A 17,419-nucleotide genomic window follows, 5' to 3' on the forward strand; every position below is an offset into this window, starting at 1 on the left:
GGTTTGGGGTGACTACAGCAAGCAACCAATAGGAAGTCACATGCTGCTTGGATACCCAAGTGTCTCAAAGAGTGCAGCTGCTGTTGTTTGAAATTACATGATGTCAGAGGCAGAAGGACTCAGGCACTTTCTGTTTAGCTTTAGCCTTTCCCTGGCTGTTCAGCTGGCTAGCATCTCATGTTTGAATGACATGCCGGTGCAGAGGAGGTAGCTTCATCAAACATACTCTTTTCCCAGAACAGAGAATTCATGTTAGACCCAGATAATCTTTTCTGTGAAGCACAGAGTCTGTGTCCTGGGGACTTAGTGACAGGCGTGCAGCTGAACTGGCCCCATCAGTGTGAGCCAAAATATTTGTCAGCTTATTAGTTTAGGCAAAGCAAACTCATAGGAGGAGGAATTCCTGGGGTTAAGTAATTTCCTGTTATCACTCTTTGCTGTATCGGGCACATCTATATTCTGCCCTTTTTTCTCTGGCCTCAAAGGATGTTTACGTCAGTTGCTGGCAACTGGAGCAGTGCAGAGCTGTCCTGGCCAAAGTGAACTTCCCAGCAGTCAGTGCAGAACAAGAGCAGCATAAAGTTGTTTCCTCCACAGGGCTAAATCTTTGCTAACTGTTTGAACCAGGCAAAAAAAAAGCTATTGTGTGTTGGAGTCAGGCACAGTAGCTACACCAGGGATTGCAGATTTGACCAGTATTGTATGTAAATATTAATGATCACATTTGCTTTCTTGTGAACATGTATTTTCTTTTGTTTGTTGCTGAAGCAGGCTGGGAGACAGAAGGGCTTCTCAGACTTTTCACTTCTGTTTTTATTAGCATTCCCTAATTGTAGTGAAACTATCAAGCCTATGCATGCTTGGACAAAAAGGCATCTGGAAGAGGGTGAACTCGATGCAGAAGGGCAGTACCTGCCCCTCTTCAAATGCTAGGTGAACAGGCTTGCTCAGATCTCTACTCCATTTCATAATTGTTTTCTGGGGTATGTTCTTTCAAGTTAAATGCTTTCTAATTACAACCAACACACTTTCTTGTCTTACAATGAAAATAAGGCTGCCGTGATTTTTACCGTCTGTCAAATTTATGGCATTGATTGAGGCAGATTTTAACAGTGGATGATCAAACATTAGCTCACGCAAATTGCCAGTTATTTCTGGAGTGCTATTTCATCATTAGTCAAGGGACAATCCATCTGGCTGGCAGAGCAACTGCAGCTCTGAGCTCTTGTTCATAGGTCAAGATGCTTGAGGGTTTCTTAACAACCAAAAAATAGGCATTGTTATCTTTTTGACGGGATGACTGCTGTTTGCTCCACTCTAGCCAATGGGACTTCATATTCTGGAAATTATTTCATGTAGTACTTTTACTCTAGCTTGTTCAACAGAATTAAGTCAGTATAATTTACTTATTTTGCCTGACAACTGCATGCTTATTTTACAGTGCTGTGTTATAAGACAGCATTAAGTATGCCAGTAAATACAATTACAGAGATTTTTCAAGACTAATTCATTCTTGCAGTTCTTTTTGTCATCTTTTTAAAGACAGCTGAAGCCTTTATCCAGTCAAGAGTATGACAATCATAAAATGCTTATTTCAGGTTCTGCTGCAGATTTCCTACGTTTCAAGCACCACAGAATGTTCAGAGAGATGCTTCTGCTTTGGCCCTCCATAAAAGTGCGGTGGAATCCCAGACTATAACCTGATTTTTAGTGCAGATTATATTTTACTGTGCCTAGGGACAGGAGACTGAGCATGTGCAGATGAGATTTCAAACAAGGGTTGAATCTGGGTTGTGTATCCTCTTATGTTTTCATTCAAGATAATCTCTAAATGTAAGGAGTATAATGAAACTATTAAACAAATTTCATTTCTTTATTAATTTCCTGATTAACGAAGAAATTCATTACAACTTTATGCAGAAGTATTTCCTTATTCTTTACTGTAAAGATAACAGTAAAATACCTTAAAGTCCAGATTTGTGGCATTACCTCTGACAGACACTATACAATACCCTAATGCATTGTAGTTTTGCAATAGATGAAGAAAACTGGAAACTTGCATCTTACTTGTGGATAAGTTTATTTAAACATTTGTAAATTATACTAAACAAACAGTATATTATTTATTTCTACGTGCATGCAGTTGTTGTCAAGATATATATATAGCATTATCAAGTCTACAGTACAGTAACTAAGAATTTTAAGCAGCATGATGCTGACAACTTTTCTAGAACCAATGTCTGACCCTTCTTTGATTGCACTGTGAGGTTTCTTTCGTATACATAATCATAAGTAGTGCTTGTTTTTCATTAAGTTAAAATGCAGAGTTTCAAAGTGTGCCCAATAGAAAGGAATTCTTAAAAGGAAGTATCCATTAAAAAACAGAGACAGCAATAGCAGGCAGCCTCCTGAGTGATTTTTATGAAAAATCTAGTTTAAAAGCAAGCAAGTCAGAACTTTACCATGTGTAGATACTACTGAAGTAAAAAAAGTACATGAAACATGAGGGAGTTCATCCTTTGTTTTTTAAAAACACCTGTCATGACCTCTTGAACCTTGGCTAACCTTGGTTAACTTCTTACTTATCTATTTTACAGTTCCAAATACTAGCAGATAAAGAGGATAGAGAGCCTTGCTGAATTTGGTCCACAGCCTGAGGCGAAATCTCATTACTATTTGAAAAGATGAGGTAAAAAACTCTTCTTTAAATTGGTTTCACAATCTTCATTGACAAATAGTTCTGTTGGGGGAGGAAGGAAGAAACAATAGAGGTAAAAAGATGTACACAAAATACTTCAGTGTAGTTTTGTAAAAGACATTAAAGGTATTAAAATGGATCAGAATGTATTCAGGGTATGGTAATTTCAGTTAAAATACAGTAAAAATGAGTAAGATATTTCAGATTAAAGTAGACTGAAATCCAGACTCTAGACCATCTATTAACTATTTTTGTGTGTGTTATTAACACTAAGGCACTCATTTGCTCCATTGTTAGTTAATAGGTTAGTTTTAACATAAATTTTAATTGTTTCTCAATAAAAATCAGTTGAAATTGTTTATGGCTATAAGGATATAATCCCTATCTCTCTGCTAAAACTGAGTTAATAGAATCTCTTTTCAGAGTAAGGAGTGATACACTCCTCTTGATGACTTACATACAAGCTAGCTTCATACCACAGCTGAAGAACAGTAACAATTAAAAATTCTTACCGGCAATGAATAGAGGAGTACTGCTACAAACAAGAGTAAAATCAGCAAGATGATAAGGCCTATAAAGAGCCATTTAAACCTGCGCCACACAATAAATTTCATTGTCTTGCAAGGATTTGTAAACCAAAGGAAGGAAGTATCTGGTCGGCTGCATTTTGAAAGAAACAAATATTACTCATCCTATAAAAACAGGGAATACTTAAGCATGAGAGTATAACACATTAAAACACTCTGGTTTGGTGGTTGAAGAAAACACAGATAGTTTTGTAATATAAGATAGCAGTTTCAGTAAATGTGTGCCATTAATACTGAAACCACCTTGCATTTTATCCTAATGCTTGCAGATGGAAACAAGACGGGCTTTTATGAATGAAGTTTTGCAAAGGATAATTGATGTCTAATAGATCCTTCAGTGCATGCGGATTTTGTCAAGAACATCATAGTAGCAGATACTATATATTTCTGAAGCTAGTGAGAGAAAAATATCTTACTTTGGAAGATCTAGTTTGGGGTTCATGTTGGGTTCATCTCTTCCTTTACCAGCTGGCCTTTCCTCAGCTTCTTTTTCATTGACAACTTCCAACGTCATTTCAACTTTACCCTTCAGAAAACATGTGGCATGAGACAAGCATCTTATTGAAACAGCACTAATTGTACTTGCTTGGTACTTACACAGCAGAGTTTGGGATCAGCTCATTTTGTGCATCTGTCTGTTTTCCATTTCCTTGTCAAAATACACTTATTTCTGCACTGTCACAACACAGTATCAGAGAATGACAAATAGGAAAAAAACCCCATAGTACATAAAATGGTTCTGCTAATTCATTTGTAGTTCTAGGTTTAATCTATACATTGTTTTTTTTCTGATTTAGCAAAACAAACCCAGTTCTTCTTTCAGGAGCAAAACAAAACCAATTCTCTTCTTTCAAGAACAACCCAAGGACTGCATCTTTTCCAAATGACTAAGCATCTCATTTTTTATACTGCTGTGGCTGATGGATGTTTCTGAATATTTTTCTTCATTTATTAAATTCCAGTAATAAAGTTTAAAGGGAAAAATATTAGCAAGAAGACACAGACACACTTGAACAGCTTAATATTCTAGCAAATGATAAGTATGCATTTATATTCTTCATAGTACAGGTTAAAATGCTTTAGGTCTTCTGATTGCCCTCATAATCACAAAACTAGTCTGGGTTCTCAGTATATAAATTATATTTGCTGTGTAGAAAAATGCTTTGGATTTGAACTTCTTTGTTTAGTCTTTAATGCATTTAGGATGTCTCGTGTTTCTCCTCAGCAATAACGTGATAAATGCATTCACACAATAACTCTCTTGTCTGCTCTGGTGAGATAACATGAATCAACCTGGCACCAGAGTCCTTCAAGTTAAACAGAGTTAAAAACAAAATAAACAAATATAAATATTAAACTCATACTTTAAAACAAAAAAATTTTTGATGAAGCAAAATTCCTGAACTTGTGCATGGAATGTTCTATTTATTCCTCCTCTGTCTATCCACTGAAAGCTAAGAGCTAAGTGGGGGACTCTTTACAGTCTTTCTTTATAATGTGAAAAGCAAGATGAGCATGTTTTAAGTACTTTTTAATGAGGTAATAATCATACCGCTAAAATACGGGAGCCATCCTTTTCAACGTAACATGGCCACCATCCTTTCATGGATTTCTGTTCAAAGAGAGAGGCGGTCCTGGGAGCCTTCTGAGAACTGTCTGCCTTGTATTCTGGAATCATGTCTATATTGCACTTCTCTGGAACTTTTGCTGGAATGATTGTTTTATGTAAATCGAGTTCCACAAAGCCTAGGAGATGGGTAAAAAAAAACCACTGCATGACACAACCAACCATACAGCATAGTGGTTCAACATCAACCTTTCCTATCTCTAAACATGTTATACAGGAAAAAAAATCAACATACACATTACATTCTTGTTTGTCTAAGGATGTTGTGAGGCAGGGAAGTAGGACACATCAGGCTGTGTTTAAGCCCATCTTGCTGGGGTTGATAAACTGGACTTAGCAAGCTCTACTCCCCTTTTTTTAATGCAAGATCACTTGATTTTTAATAGAGGTTTTTTTCCCCACACACCTAAACAAAAGATAACCAAATACAGCAATGTAATACGAATGTAATTTCTGATAGTTAAGTGCATGATTTAGCTAACTTTAATGATGGTTATAAATAATTTGCTAAAGACTTTGGAGCTGTCTTAATACAGGGCAGAGAATCTTCTGCAGAGCAATATCTCTAGAAAAAGTAGGGATTAATAATGGTGTGAAGTGCAATTAATAATGGTGCTTAACCTAAATTAGAGCCTTGTGTAAATACTCTTACTTAGAATTGAAGTACTCTTGCTTTAAGTAATTTTACTTAAAGAAAGAAGCAAAGTAAGTTTTTTCATGCACATTATCATTTCATGCACTTTGTGATAGGGCTTACCTGAATGAAAAGTATCTTGGTTTACCTGCAAGTAGGCCTTTACTGAGTGAATACTCACTCATTCACTCATGAGCACAAGTAACTCTGTACTGTGTGGGAAAGCAGGAGCGTATTTGCATGCTCAGTGGCTCACTTTGTAAACACAATCCTTATGCGACAATTTAAAATTGTTTATTTTTATATCTTACTTTGAGACAACAATAATTCTTTTCTTAGAAGTCTTACCCAGATAGTCATCCAAGGAGAACTTGTCATTATCCCATATTTGAATGATGAGTTTGGGTGGTATTCTGAATTCTGTCTTGTCAAGACTCCAAAAATGTTCCTAAAATTTTAAAAAGCAAAACCCAAGCACCTTTTTAAAACTACTTATGAAAATTCGAAGCTCTGGTCTGTTAGTACTTGTGAATTCTGGGGTTGGTGGAAGTACTAGGGATCTAATCTTGCCCTTGCTAAGAGGAGATCCTGTAGGTGCCAGTCTGTTGTTCCTGGCTCAAAGGCAAAATTGAATCTGTTCACAATAGCAGTTTGAGAAAAGTATGCAGAATGGAGCCACACTGTCTCCTTCAATATGTAGGTACAAAATGATCAGACTAATTACAATCTGTATTCTAAGTATTGAAATCTTTAGAAATACTTACCTTTTTGGAAACTGCACAGAGTTGCTCTGCTGGGAGATAGTCAAAAGGAAAAACAAATCTCCAATTAAAGTTCCCTTCACCATCCAATGATCGGTAGTGAACATCAGTTTTCTGCTTATTTTCTTCATTACCAGGCATCCATCTGAAAATAGAGAGAGATGTGTCTGGTGTTTGCAGTGGGACTACACTGGTGCTTGTTTGTACTGTAACCATGTCATTAAGTGGTTGCACACAAGCTGTAAGAGTTGCTCACAGAGGGCTGGAGAGTCTTTCACACCCTTTCTCAGTTTGGTTCCAATTTGGCACTGTAAATAGCAACATCTGAACTGAATTTCTGATCTGCTAAGACCAGTACTGTATCAATCAGTGGTGAGTTGCTGGCAGGGCTTTTTTATTTCTTTTTTAGAAGAAATTGGATCAATAGCCTAGTAGTATATTTCTCCGATTTCTATTGAACTTTTTACATTAAGACTAGGAAATGTAAAAAGTAAGAATCCAGGTTACACAGCACCAAAGCTAACTCATTGTCTTTTCAGTTGCTTCCCATCTCAAGAGATGAAGTTCTAGGATCTTTCACTGCACATTAACTGGTCATGCTTTGTCTCATAATACTTCTGTACTTCTCTGAGGTTAGCACTATTTCGGAGGCTGTAGCGTGCATTGACTTGGCTGAACCAAATCATCTTTGGAACCCATGATCTAGGCCTTCCCAGGACATTCTGAACGTCATTCATTTTTAAGAGTTACATGACAAGGTGCTCCTACCCCTTCACGTAAATGTCACTCATTTCTTCCCCTGTGATGCTCTTTTCATCCAGAAGGACATCTTTGGTGTTCCAGACAATCACACGCAAGATATACCTAAGAGAGAAGACGTTTGGGGAAAGAGAATTGAATTGCCTTTGTCAGGGCTGCCAGATAATGCATAGTATATATGGATACTCACTTCTTGGCTTTTCGGGGAGTGATGTTGAAGGGAGGGCCTGGTGGTCCTAGACTTTTGGGGAAAACATCAACCCACATCTGGAGCTTTCCCTGTAGCAGTGGAGAAGATGGATGAGGGTTGTTTGTCGCATTACAGATTTGTCATGGTAATTCCATGGAACTGCTTATTGACATGCTTAGTACTAATTTTAGCCACAGAGCACAGCTCACGTTACCAATGTCAGAACTTCTACAGACTTCAGATAGGAGCAAGCCCAATTCCTATAAGCTTCAAATTAACAATGCCAAGAATTCAGAAGATGGTAGGGATATTAATTCCTACTGAATTCAGTGCAAGTTAGGTGCCTAAATAGTTCTCATTCTGTAAGTCCAAGTTTCTGTACTCTCAGAGGTGGTATTAAGTACAGGGTCATACATGTGGCTGATAGTTTGCATCTGATGGCCTACCCAGTGCAGATGATCAGTCCCCTTAAGTAGACTCTGAAGTAAGGCAACCACTGCAGATTTTATATTGTATTTCAAATGCAAGCCCCTTTATTTTGCAGGTAAGTTTTCTGGTTGCTGCAGAAACTTTCTTTAAAAAACAACCTTAACAGAGAGGTCCAATATAAGACTTTGTGTTTAAACTAGCACCTCTGGATCTTGTAGAGAAATGACAAGTTTGGTCTCATTTGTTGAATTTAGACAGGAACCTGTTGAGCCAGGCTGCCTCCTTTATTGTTGGTGAGGTATTAAAAACATATTCCAGTTTATTTCAGTAACAAAGTAATAAATAAATCTTTCCTGATTTCCACTCTGTCAGTGTTTAAGGTGTCATTTGGGGGCCTTAATGGCAAAACGTAACTGCATTTTGTTACGTTTCTAGACTAACCTGCTTTAGTTTCTCAGCCAAGTAATATTAATTTGCAGCCCTCCTGCCCCTGAGTGATACCACTCTGTCGACATAAATGCAGGAATGCTCCATTTCTGCATTCAAGAAACCAGAAGTAAACTGGTTCATAGTACCTGGGAGATGTTGGGCTGGAAGGTGCTGTATAAGGTCCTTGTCTCCACATGTTCGGGTACCAAACCCTGGGTTCTGAGGATATGAAGGGCTAGCCGTTCTTCACCTGGACCAAGATGCTGATGCAAAATTTTGTTAGCTTCTGAAATAAAAGAAATGGAAAAAGTACAGGGGCTCAAGAACTAGAATTTGCATTTGAACTTTAAAAAAAATTTAAAACCAGATATTTAAAATTTATCAGAAAACTGTGCGCAACATTAAAAAAAATCAAAGATTTTTTCCTAATTTTCCATAAATAACTGAGAAGTTTTACACTTGTATCAGTATGAATTTAAGACAGAAATATAAAATAAATTAACAAGCTCACCAGCTTCCTCCAAAGTATAGTCTCGTCCCCCGTAGTTAATCTTTCTGCCATTCTCAGAGAGGACAGGAGGAGCATAGCCTTTAAACCTGGCTACATTTTGCAATAACTGAGTTGGTTTTAGTTGATCACGCCAGGTATTCACACCTGAACTTTTAGGAAAGCAACAGAAACACATCCTAAAATTATTCAGCATTCAGGGCATTTACATGTCATGTAACATATATTTATTAAACTAATTCAGAAAGGGCAGCGCTGTAACTGCCTACATTGAGGGCACTTCAGTTTGATACAGTGACATAATTTTGTAGCAGCTGAATTACCTTCCAAGACAGAGTACTTTTTTCTTTACATATCAAAATAATTTACGCTAACAGATGTTTTCATATTTATTTCCACGAGTAGGTCAGAAAATTCTATTAAGTGTGTGTTCTCTGAATAGAAATCACACACATTACCGTATAAAGAGAATATTAAAATGTCTGACATCATGGTTTTCAGTCAAGGCTCTTCCGAGGACTTTGCAGCTTAACTTGGAATTCAGATGATAGAGTGAGCACAACAAACACCCATGAGAAGCCATAGCATTGTTGTTTAACCATATAATTAAGATGCAGGAAGCCCAGATTTTTTAGAGACTGGGTACTAGATCTTACAAATAAAATTTTTCAATAGACAAAATGACTTACATGCAATACTGCTGTGGGATGCCGCAGTGAGATCCATAACGAGAAAGGAATCTGTTCTCGAGATCAATTACAGTTTCACCCACTTTTTCATCACGAGTCAATGCGTCATAGTCATAGACTGAAATTTTCAGATCCTTTTCTTGAGGCAAGAAGCAGCTGAGTTCATACATTCTAAACATAAAAACGTCCAGTTAACGCTATTGCTCTTTTGAGCGATACATTTTATTTTTGAACTTAAAAAAACCACTTTTTACTTTATTTTTGATCAATAACCTTTACAAGATACTAAAGGGATGCTTTCAATGCTGATAAATCTAGCAGTAGTTACCACTCGTGCTCCAATTTCTATTTGTGCTTACTAATAATTCCGTTTGTACTCCTATGGATAGTATATCCTTCCTTTCTGCGCAATGTATGACTTAGATGTGTTCTGTGCAGCAGCTTGAATTGGGACTGAGAAAGAAATTAGTGTGGCTCTGCGAGCCACTCTGTAAAAAGGATGGTTGTTCAGTCCATAGTTTCTGTATGATTAGAAATTTTTAATTTTTTTTACCACAATACAAACACAGTCGGAGCCTTAAAAGATATGGTCCAAATGTTTAGCTTCTGTGACTAGAAGGGATTATTCTGTCATCTAGTTGTCCTACACAAAACAGACTGTAGAGTTTTCTCAAATTAATTTTCTGAATTTTCTTTCCAGATAAGCAGCCTCATGGTTTCTACTGCTGCTGAATCCATTACCCTTGAGGTAAAATATTCCATGGTTAATTATCCTCTGCATCTTTTTATTTTATTTTGTTTTATTTCTAGTCTAACTTTTAAACTTTGACTTCCAGAATCATTCTGGAAAAACTTGGTATTTTGAAGGTACTTTTACCTGTAATCAAGTCTCTTTGCTGTCTATTTCTTTGCATAATCTGAACAATTGAAATCCTGTAGCACATCACTTCAAAGAATGCTTTCCAAACTCTTTATGATCCTTCTAGTCCTCCTCTCCTAACTTTCTAATTTATCAAAATCCTTTTCTAACACTGGACACCAAACCAGACCCAGAATTTCATTAGTAATTATAAAGATGATGCAACCTCTCCATTCCTAATTAGTATTTTTCTATTCATATATTTCAAAGATATCATTAGCCTTTGAAGGAAAGACCAGTGTACTGGGAATATATGTTAAGCTGATTACTCATCGTGTCATCCAAGTAGTTTACAGAGTTAAAACTTTTTCCATATTCTATAAGCATATTGTTATTCTTGTATGCATAAGACAGGGTGGTTTTAAGATATATGCATTGTTTGACTTCCTTGTACAATTTACCCATGTGATACAGAAAATCTATAGACTAGTTGAACACCTGTGTTGCCCAGTGATTTCAAAGGGAAATGCCTTATGTATGCAACTTTACTCACAGTTAACTGTCAGTATATAACTATGAATAGAGCGCTGAATATTTCAAATAATGGTTTATCTTAAAAAATAGGAAAACATTCTAAAATATAATAAATAGAAAATACAAAAAAGTTTGTTACCTGCCAAAAATTGGGTTGAGAGTATTAGGCACATAATTATCTCTGTCTTCAATTACTTTTTTACTTAAGGATATTTTTATATAAGGATCACACTATTTAAAATAAGAAAAAAATATTGTTAAGAAATAGTTATCAGGACTAACTTTATGTAAAATATACTACAGCAGAGTTAGCTCACAGGTATTCCAAAAGCAAAAAGTCTCACCAGCCCATTATTATCCTGGGGTTGAAGCTGCAAAGCTCGAACAATATAAATTCGCACAATACACTCCTGAGGCCCACTGTCTGGTAGCTCACGGAACTGGCGAGGAGGAGCTGGAATAGTAGGATCATCAGGTAATGCATAGATTTTAAAGGATCCCTAAAAAATAATATAAAGACTCAGTCAAGATAAATGTAGAAAAGTCACTCTGCTAGTTTTTTCTTATTTATCCTACACATACACACTGTTTTATATAGGAATAGCAAAATTATAGCCTGATCCACAGTCACTTAGAAGTCTTTTGTTTTACTTTAGTGGGTTTTGGATAAGACTTACTACAAAGGCAAGGTTATATCCTTAGCTGATTTAAATCAATACAGCTCTTTTGATTTCAACATAATTACTCAGTTTGCTCCAGCTGAGAATATGTAACACATACTTCATATTTGTTTCCCTCTCCAAAAGCATAATTTAATGTTTGGGTTTGGTTTGTTTTTTTTTTTTTAATGTTAACATTATTTTAATTTTTAAAAGTCATAGAGTCACGGAAATAGTACAAAATACCTTTTCCAAATTCATTCTAAAAATGTACTTCACTCAAAACATCTGCAGGTGAAAGTTAAGCCCTATTCAAGAGGTTATCAGGGAAGGTTCTGTTCCACAGGTACCAGGGAAGATCCCATTATCAGGGATGATATTTCTTTTAAATTAACATGCATCACATTTAGTGCGAGCAATGTGTAGCTGTACCTTCCTTGAAAAAGAATGGCCTGTACCTAAGTAGTTACGACCATCTGTTGCCCCTATTAATGCATGCATCCATATTTAAGCTGAAAAGTTTGCATGTAGACTTACTTAAATGATAGCCACTTACATACAAAAGACTGCATCTACCATTTGGTTGTTGCCCATTATTTGAAATTTACCTTGAATTCCCCAACCACTGATGGATCATCACTGTCCTCAGATTTGCCTCTGTATAGTTTAAATGTATCACAGAAGTCTGTTAAGCTATTAAATTCAGGTACTTTTTCCAATTCACAGTCGTACACCTTAAAACAAGGAAATAACAATGGAAAATGAAAAAAAAGTGCTGTTTAGAAATTATCATAACATATCAGCTCCACCGTTGTGGTACTGCAAAGAGTACTGTATGTTTGATGAAATATCTTAAGGAATCAAAGCATTTGGAACTATTTTTATTTTTACATTGAAGTGGAAGCAAATGCAATGTTTGGAGAACATGCTATCAAGCTTCATTTAAGCCTTGTTAAAAACAGCATAAATAGCATTTCACAAGCTTATCTTTACTTTCTTTGTTATGTGTATTAGATGAGAAATGAAAGTGGTCTGGCTTCAACTTCTAACCAACAGACAGTAAAAGTACTGATCCTCTGTGTTCATACTTTCTCAATGTGTATGTTTATTTAGGATCTGCCTGGTACCCAGAGAAGTCAAGGGTAAAATTCCATTTGACTGAAGATTAGATTAAACTTTTAATACATCTCTTAATAAATGTAGTTAAGTAGAAAACAAGCAAAGATACCTTCTTAAAACCTTCATTTCACCACATGAATTCGTAATAGCCCTTTACAGGCAATCATGCACAGTTAAATTTTGAAGAGCATTTAAAAAAATAAAGGGCACAGCTCTGACCAGGTTTTGGGCCTATAAACGTTAAGCTATGTTAATTTATTTTATCCTGAGCAATACCTTTAAAGTGTCATATCCTTTTTTAATATACTGTCCACATTTTTCATGTTCTCCTACTGAAGCGTAAAATTTACTCCACCAATCAACAATTTCTTCCTCCTTAAGGAAAAGCAAATAAAAAAGTCTTTTATTGGGAGATAATGCCTCTTTTGTATCATGCTATACAGCAGAAACAATGAACAATTAAGCATACTAAAAGATAGTATACTCTAAAACTTATTATCAATTTAATAATACTAAATGTTTATCTGAAGGAGAATTAGAATGTAAATATTAAGGCTAAAAAGACAGAATTTCTCTTACCCAGGTTTAGGTATCTAGTCTATAATCCAGCTGCATTGATAGTCAACAGCCAGCCATCTCTAAGCAAGCAATTAATTACTGGTATCTAGATACCTATCTCAAAGGACTGACTTCTGGAGGTGTGTATATTTCTCTCCTCCATCTTCTGGCAGTGCAGCACAGCCTAGCTGCCTAAGTTCTAGATTATTTAAGTCAGAGGAACTGAACGTACACTTAGCTGGTGCAGTCATTATTCCAGCTGTTAAGGAAAAACACCATCATACATGGTATTTTCATTACAGGAATTGCATGACTGTAAAAACTGCAGCGAGCATGTTGAAGACTTCTTCCTGAGGGATAAATAGTTTGCTTTCACCATTCCCATTTATTTCAAAACTGCTGCCATATAATAACACTGGGACAGACCCATAACTGCTCTAACCATACATCATTCCATTAAAACCAGGGGATATTGTCTGTCTCATGACAGAATCTTGCAGTTGGGAGTTCTACCTTAATGTTTACCAAATGCAGTTGAAAAGAAACAGCAGTGAGTCTTGCCCTCTTAAAAATAATACTTCAGTGAGCCTCATGAAACTCTAGATGCTAGCAATCTATACATTCCACTAAGACAGTATTTCTGTGGGGTTTTTAATACTTTTATTTATTTAAGTCTGATAATCACTTTGTTCAACAAAGTGCTATTTTCTGTATGTATCCATAGGGATTGCATAATATAATTATTTGCCCCTGAAAACATACTTCAGTCAGTAATGAATAGTAGTCATTCAGTGTGAATGAAAAGAATGAATAGTATTCATTCACTGTGTAAATTTGGAAAAATCTTTAAGATTGTTTGGATTTAAAGAGAGTCTTAAAATATTGTACAGATCATTAAATGTCAGGCTGGGGTTTTTTTTGTTCTGGTTTGGGTTTTTTGCTTTGTTTTTGTTTGTTTTTTTTTTTTTTAATATCTTGGGCTTATTGTTTCAGTCTTGCATATTTTTCCTAAATTTACCATTTTACAAGTTGATTGTAGGTTTTATGTCAAACATTTTCAGAGATTACTGTTCTCATCCACATGCTTAAAATGCTAATTTAGGAGGCATTATTGATATACTGATTTTCAATTGGAGAGCTCATTTACAAGAAAGCAATGTGTAGATTTTAAAAAGTAGTATACATTACCTTTTCTGTAAGCTGCTCATGAGGATCAATTCATAAAAAAAGAGCAAAATAAAAATAATAAGGGTATGATTTGTAGAATTTTATACAGTTAAATAGGCTTTAAAAGTTTTGTGTTTTGTATATAGTATGTATGTAAAGTAAGTTACTAACACCAATAATTTATAAAAACTTTTCAAGAATATTCAGATACCATGTGTGTAACTTTTTTTTTTTCTGCTGATATCAGTATGTCCTAGATATTAAACTGGAGCATACCTATAAAAGTTTTAAAAAGCAAGCTTTCAGGCCTGTAAGACATTATCACCCTGTGCTTTGTTCTTCACATAACAAAGCAAAACTGAGAGAAACTTGGGTTTTCTTATTGCAGTGTTACACTCTGGATTCTATTTATTGATTTCCACAGTAGCATCATTCCCTGCTTTCATCTGTGGTTGCAGAGAGCACTGGATCTGATTCATTTCAGATGAAAGAGGTTTTTAAGAGCACTTACAAAACTGAATCTATTCCAGAGATTCTTTTCCAAACAAATTTCACATACGTAAAATTCAAGTGATTTTTTGCCCTTTTCAAATATTTACTCCTTTATAAAACAATTTGCTAATGCTCAACAGCCTTTTCCCTTTTCCTTCTACGATCATTTTTCAATTGTTTACCGGCTGTGGATTTTCAGGAGTCTGGAAAAAATGTGAAGAATTATAAAGTTCAGTAGCAACCAGTATATGTGTCTATAGATTTATCTGTATAAGTGTAATAACAATCTGCACAATCCAAAATGCTTCACCTGTTAAATCACAAATACGTTAATTATGACCCAATAGTCCATTAGAGATAGTCCACCATGCATCCCATTTGGAAGCCATGATTAGCACGTGTGATTTTTGCTAGTGTTTATAGATCATATCTTGTGTTCTAATTTAAAGGCATATTCCATAAATTTTTGTGCAAAGCAGAAGAAATATGCAGAACATTTTATGAATACAAGCCAAATGCATCAATAGGTCAGGACATCACTCTGGTATATCATACTCATTTACTCCCATTTCTATGCTGTAAGTAATTATTTTGCTGGGATGTTCAGGTCTACTGTATTTAAGTAGTCTTGTCTAACTTCAAATCAGAAATACAGCATAATTTTTTCAGATTTGCATGGGACTGTCAGATTTTCTAAAGGCAATTGGAGTGATTTATTCTCAGAAACTGTATCATTAGTGATTTGCAAAACTTACAGGCAGAATTCATGCGGTAATTTTGAATACTTTGCCATACTTAAATTTGACTGTTTAAACACTGGTTTGTAATGTTGACAACATGAAGGGTAGCTTGCATAATTATGCAATAATAATTTAAACTCCCAATTTAAAGCTTTTTCACAAAGTATACTGTGTAGAACTCTGAACCTTTCATCAAAGCATAATGTTGGAAGAGTTTAAATTAGGGTTTGTGAGTTTGTGGTTTTTTTCCCCTTGATATACCTTCAAATGTCTCTTCAAATAATGCACTTGGTAGCTTTGGGAGGAAGAGGTTAAGGAAAAAAAAAAAATCAAAACCTTAAGACCTTCTTTAAAATTCCCAAACCAAATAATATGTCTTCAATATTTGGATATTACTGTTGCTAAAACTGGTAAGCAGGATGTTGCTCACAGAATGCCATATGATAAATTTGAGATTTTGGAGTGAAATATTCACATGGTAAACATCATGTAACAGTTACGGTCCTTTCTTAATGTACCCAGTGACTTCACTGTAGATTGTTATACATGAAGTTTTCAAGACACTAACACTGAACTATTAGCTTTTTTAACTTCTTGAAATCATGGAGAAAAACCCAAGAGATACAATGGATCCCTAGAGTTAAGAGTTAGAATTTTATTTACTGTAGATTTATTTTATTCTCCAGAAAGTAGACTTTTAAACAAAGTTTAAATATTAATAGTGTGGTTAAATAATTCCTGTTGATTTTGGTGCTTTTAATACATAGATTCCAAATAAGCTGGCACACAAAGAAAGTTTTTGATAGTTCATACATATTGTGCACACACAGTGAGACTTTGAAGAAGGATACCTTAATATTTGTAACTAATCATACTAGACTCATGAGCATCATCTCCTCCAAAATCTCTGTATGGAATAATTGCCAAGAGAAGTACAGCCTCATGACCACATCACATTAACATTTTTCCCCATCCAACCCCATTCTGGTCATCTCCATGCATTAGCTTGGTACATACATACATGCACTGTTGTTGGAGAAGCCATTTTGCTGAGTGCTGTTGACATACTGCTTAAACACTGGAAATTGGAATGTAATTGATGAAATTTTGGCATTTTGCGTCCTCAGGGTTTTGTCTGCATATCACTTACATTTTCCACAGTGGTACTTATTTCAATTTGAATTGTTTTGAATATTCTTTCCTGTCTCCTATAGATGCTATCACTGTACCTAGTGTTATATTTGGCTCGGGTGATGTCAAACTCTAAAAGATATTGTGTTTCACCTTATGTAACATTTAAAATTTTCCCTCTTATAGTTGAAATCAACTACACAAATTCAATCAATTTTGCCAGTGAGTTCAAAGTGCTAAGATTTATTTTTTTAATGTCTTTTCTTAAAATTTTTAAAGGAAATAAAAATTCTCTGTACCAGCTATAAAGCATTTATATTAGAATGGAAGGCCTAATTCAGATAAAAGTTAGAGACGGTTCTAAATTAAAGACAATTTAGATGTATGATAAAAGTAAATACAAGAACATTGCCTATGAGATACTTAAATTAGAGTCTGAATATCATAACATTAAGATGCAGAAGAAAAAGTGAAAGAGGAACAATGCAATCAAAAACATACTCAAATAGCAGTGAGAGTTTGAAAGTTTAAATTCAGTAGTATTTACTTTGGGACCTCTGTAACAAAATAAAAAATTCTGCATTTTTGAAAAATCAAAGTTTTGGGTTAAGAGCCTGCAAAATTACTATATTAAAGGGCATAACTTTTGTGCTTCCTTTAAAATAACAGGTCATCAGAAATTTATGAAAACACCTTCTAGGTAAGGGGAACATTTTACAGTCCTAAAATAATTGCAAATTTTTCCTTGAAAATGTACTGTCTGGAATTTGTCTTCATTCATGTTTCAACTCAAGAGTAAAATTCTGCAAGCTGAATTTTTTTTTACCTGGAAAGTAAAATTGTATTGTG

The 17,419-nt window shown here is 35.2% G+C and overlaps 1 protein-coding gene across 2 annotated transcripts in view; it reads right to left on the reverse strand.

The window, feature by feature from the left end:
- Positions 1-2,433: 2,433 nt before the first annotated feature.
- Positions 2,434-17,419, reverse strand: part of MYOF (myoferlin) — a 72,100-nt gene continuing 57,114 nt past the window's right edge. For both annotated transcript variants that reach the window (XM_010564928.1, XM_010564927.1), the window contains 16 exons: positions 14,229-14,240; positions 12,759-12,857; positions 11,972-12,097; positions 11,049-11,204; positions 10,844-10,935; positions 9,312-9,482; positions 8,626-8,774; positions 8,261-8,400; positions 7,257-7,345; positions 7,076-7,171; positions 6,311-6,452; positions 5,895-5,994; positions 4,838-5,031; positions 3,702-3,811; positions 3,211-3,358; positions 2,434-2,740 (listed from right to left, as the gene is read on the reverse strand). In XM_010564928.1, the coding sequence (XP_010563230.1) occupies positions 2,705-2,740; positions 3,211-3,358; positions 3,702-3,811; positions 4,838-5,031; positions 5,895-5,994; positions 6,311-6,452; positions 7,076-7,171; positions 7,257-7,345; positions 8,261-8,400; positions 8,626-8,774; positions 9,312-9,482; positions 10,844-10,935; positions 11,049-11,204; positions 11,972-12,097; positions 12,759-12,857; positions 14,229-14,240 (1,860 nt within the window). In that variant the 3' untranslated portion in view covers positions 2,434-2,704. The remainder of the gene's footprint in view (positions 2,741-3,210; positions 3,359-3,701; positions 3,812-4,837; positions 5,032-5,894; positions 5,995-6,310; positions 6,453-7,075; positions 7,172-7,256; positions 7,346-8,260; positions 8,401-8,625; positions 8,775-9,311; positions 9,483-10,843; positions 10,936-11,048; positions 11,205-11,971; positions 12,098-12,758; positions 12,858-14,228; positions 14,241-17,419) is intronic.

This window comes from Haliaeetus leucocephalus, unplaced genomic scaffold, assembly GCF_000737465.1.
Source record: "Haliaeetus leucocephalus isolate CR32 unplaced genomic scaffold, Haliaeetus_leucocephalus-4.0 Scaffold184, whole genome shotgun sequence".
Lineage (NCBI taxonomy): Eukaryota > Metazoa > Chordata > Aves > Accipitriformes > Accipitridae > Haliaeetus > Haliaeetus leucocephalus.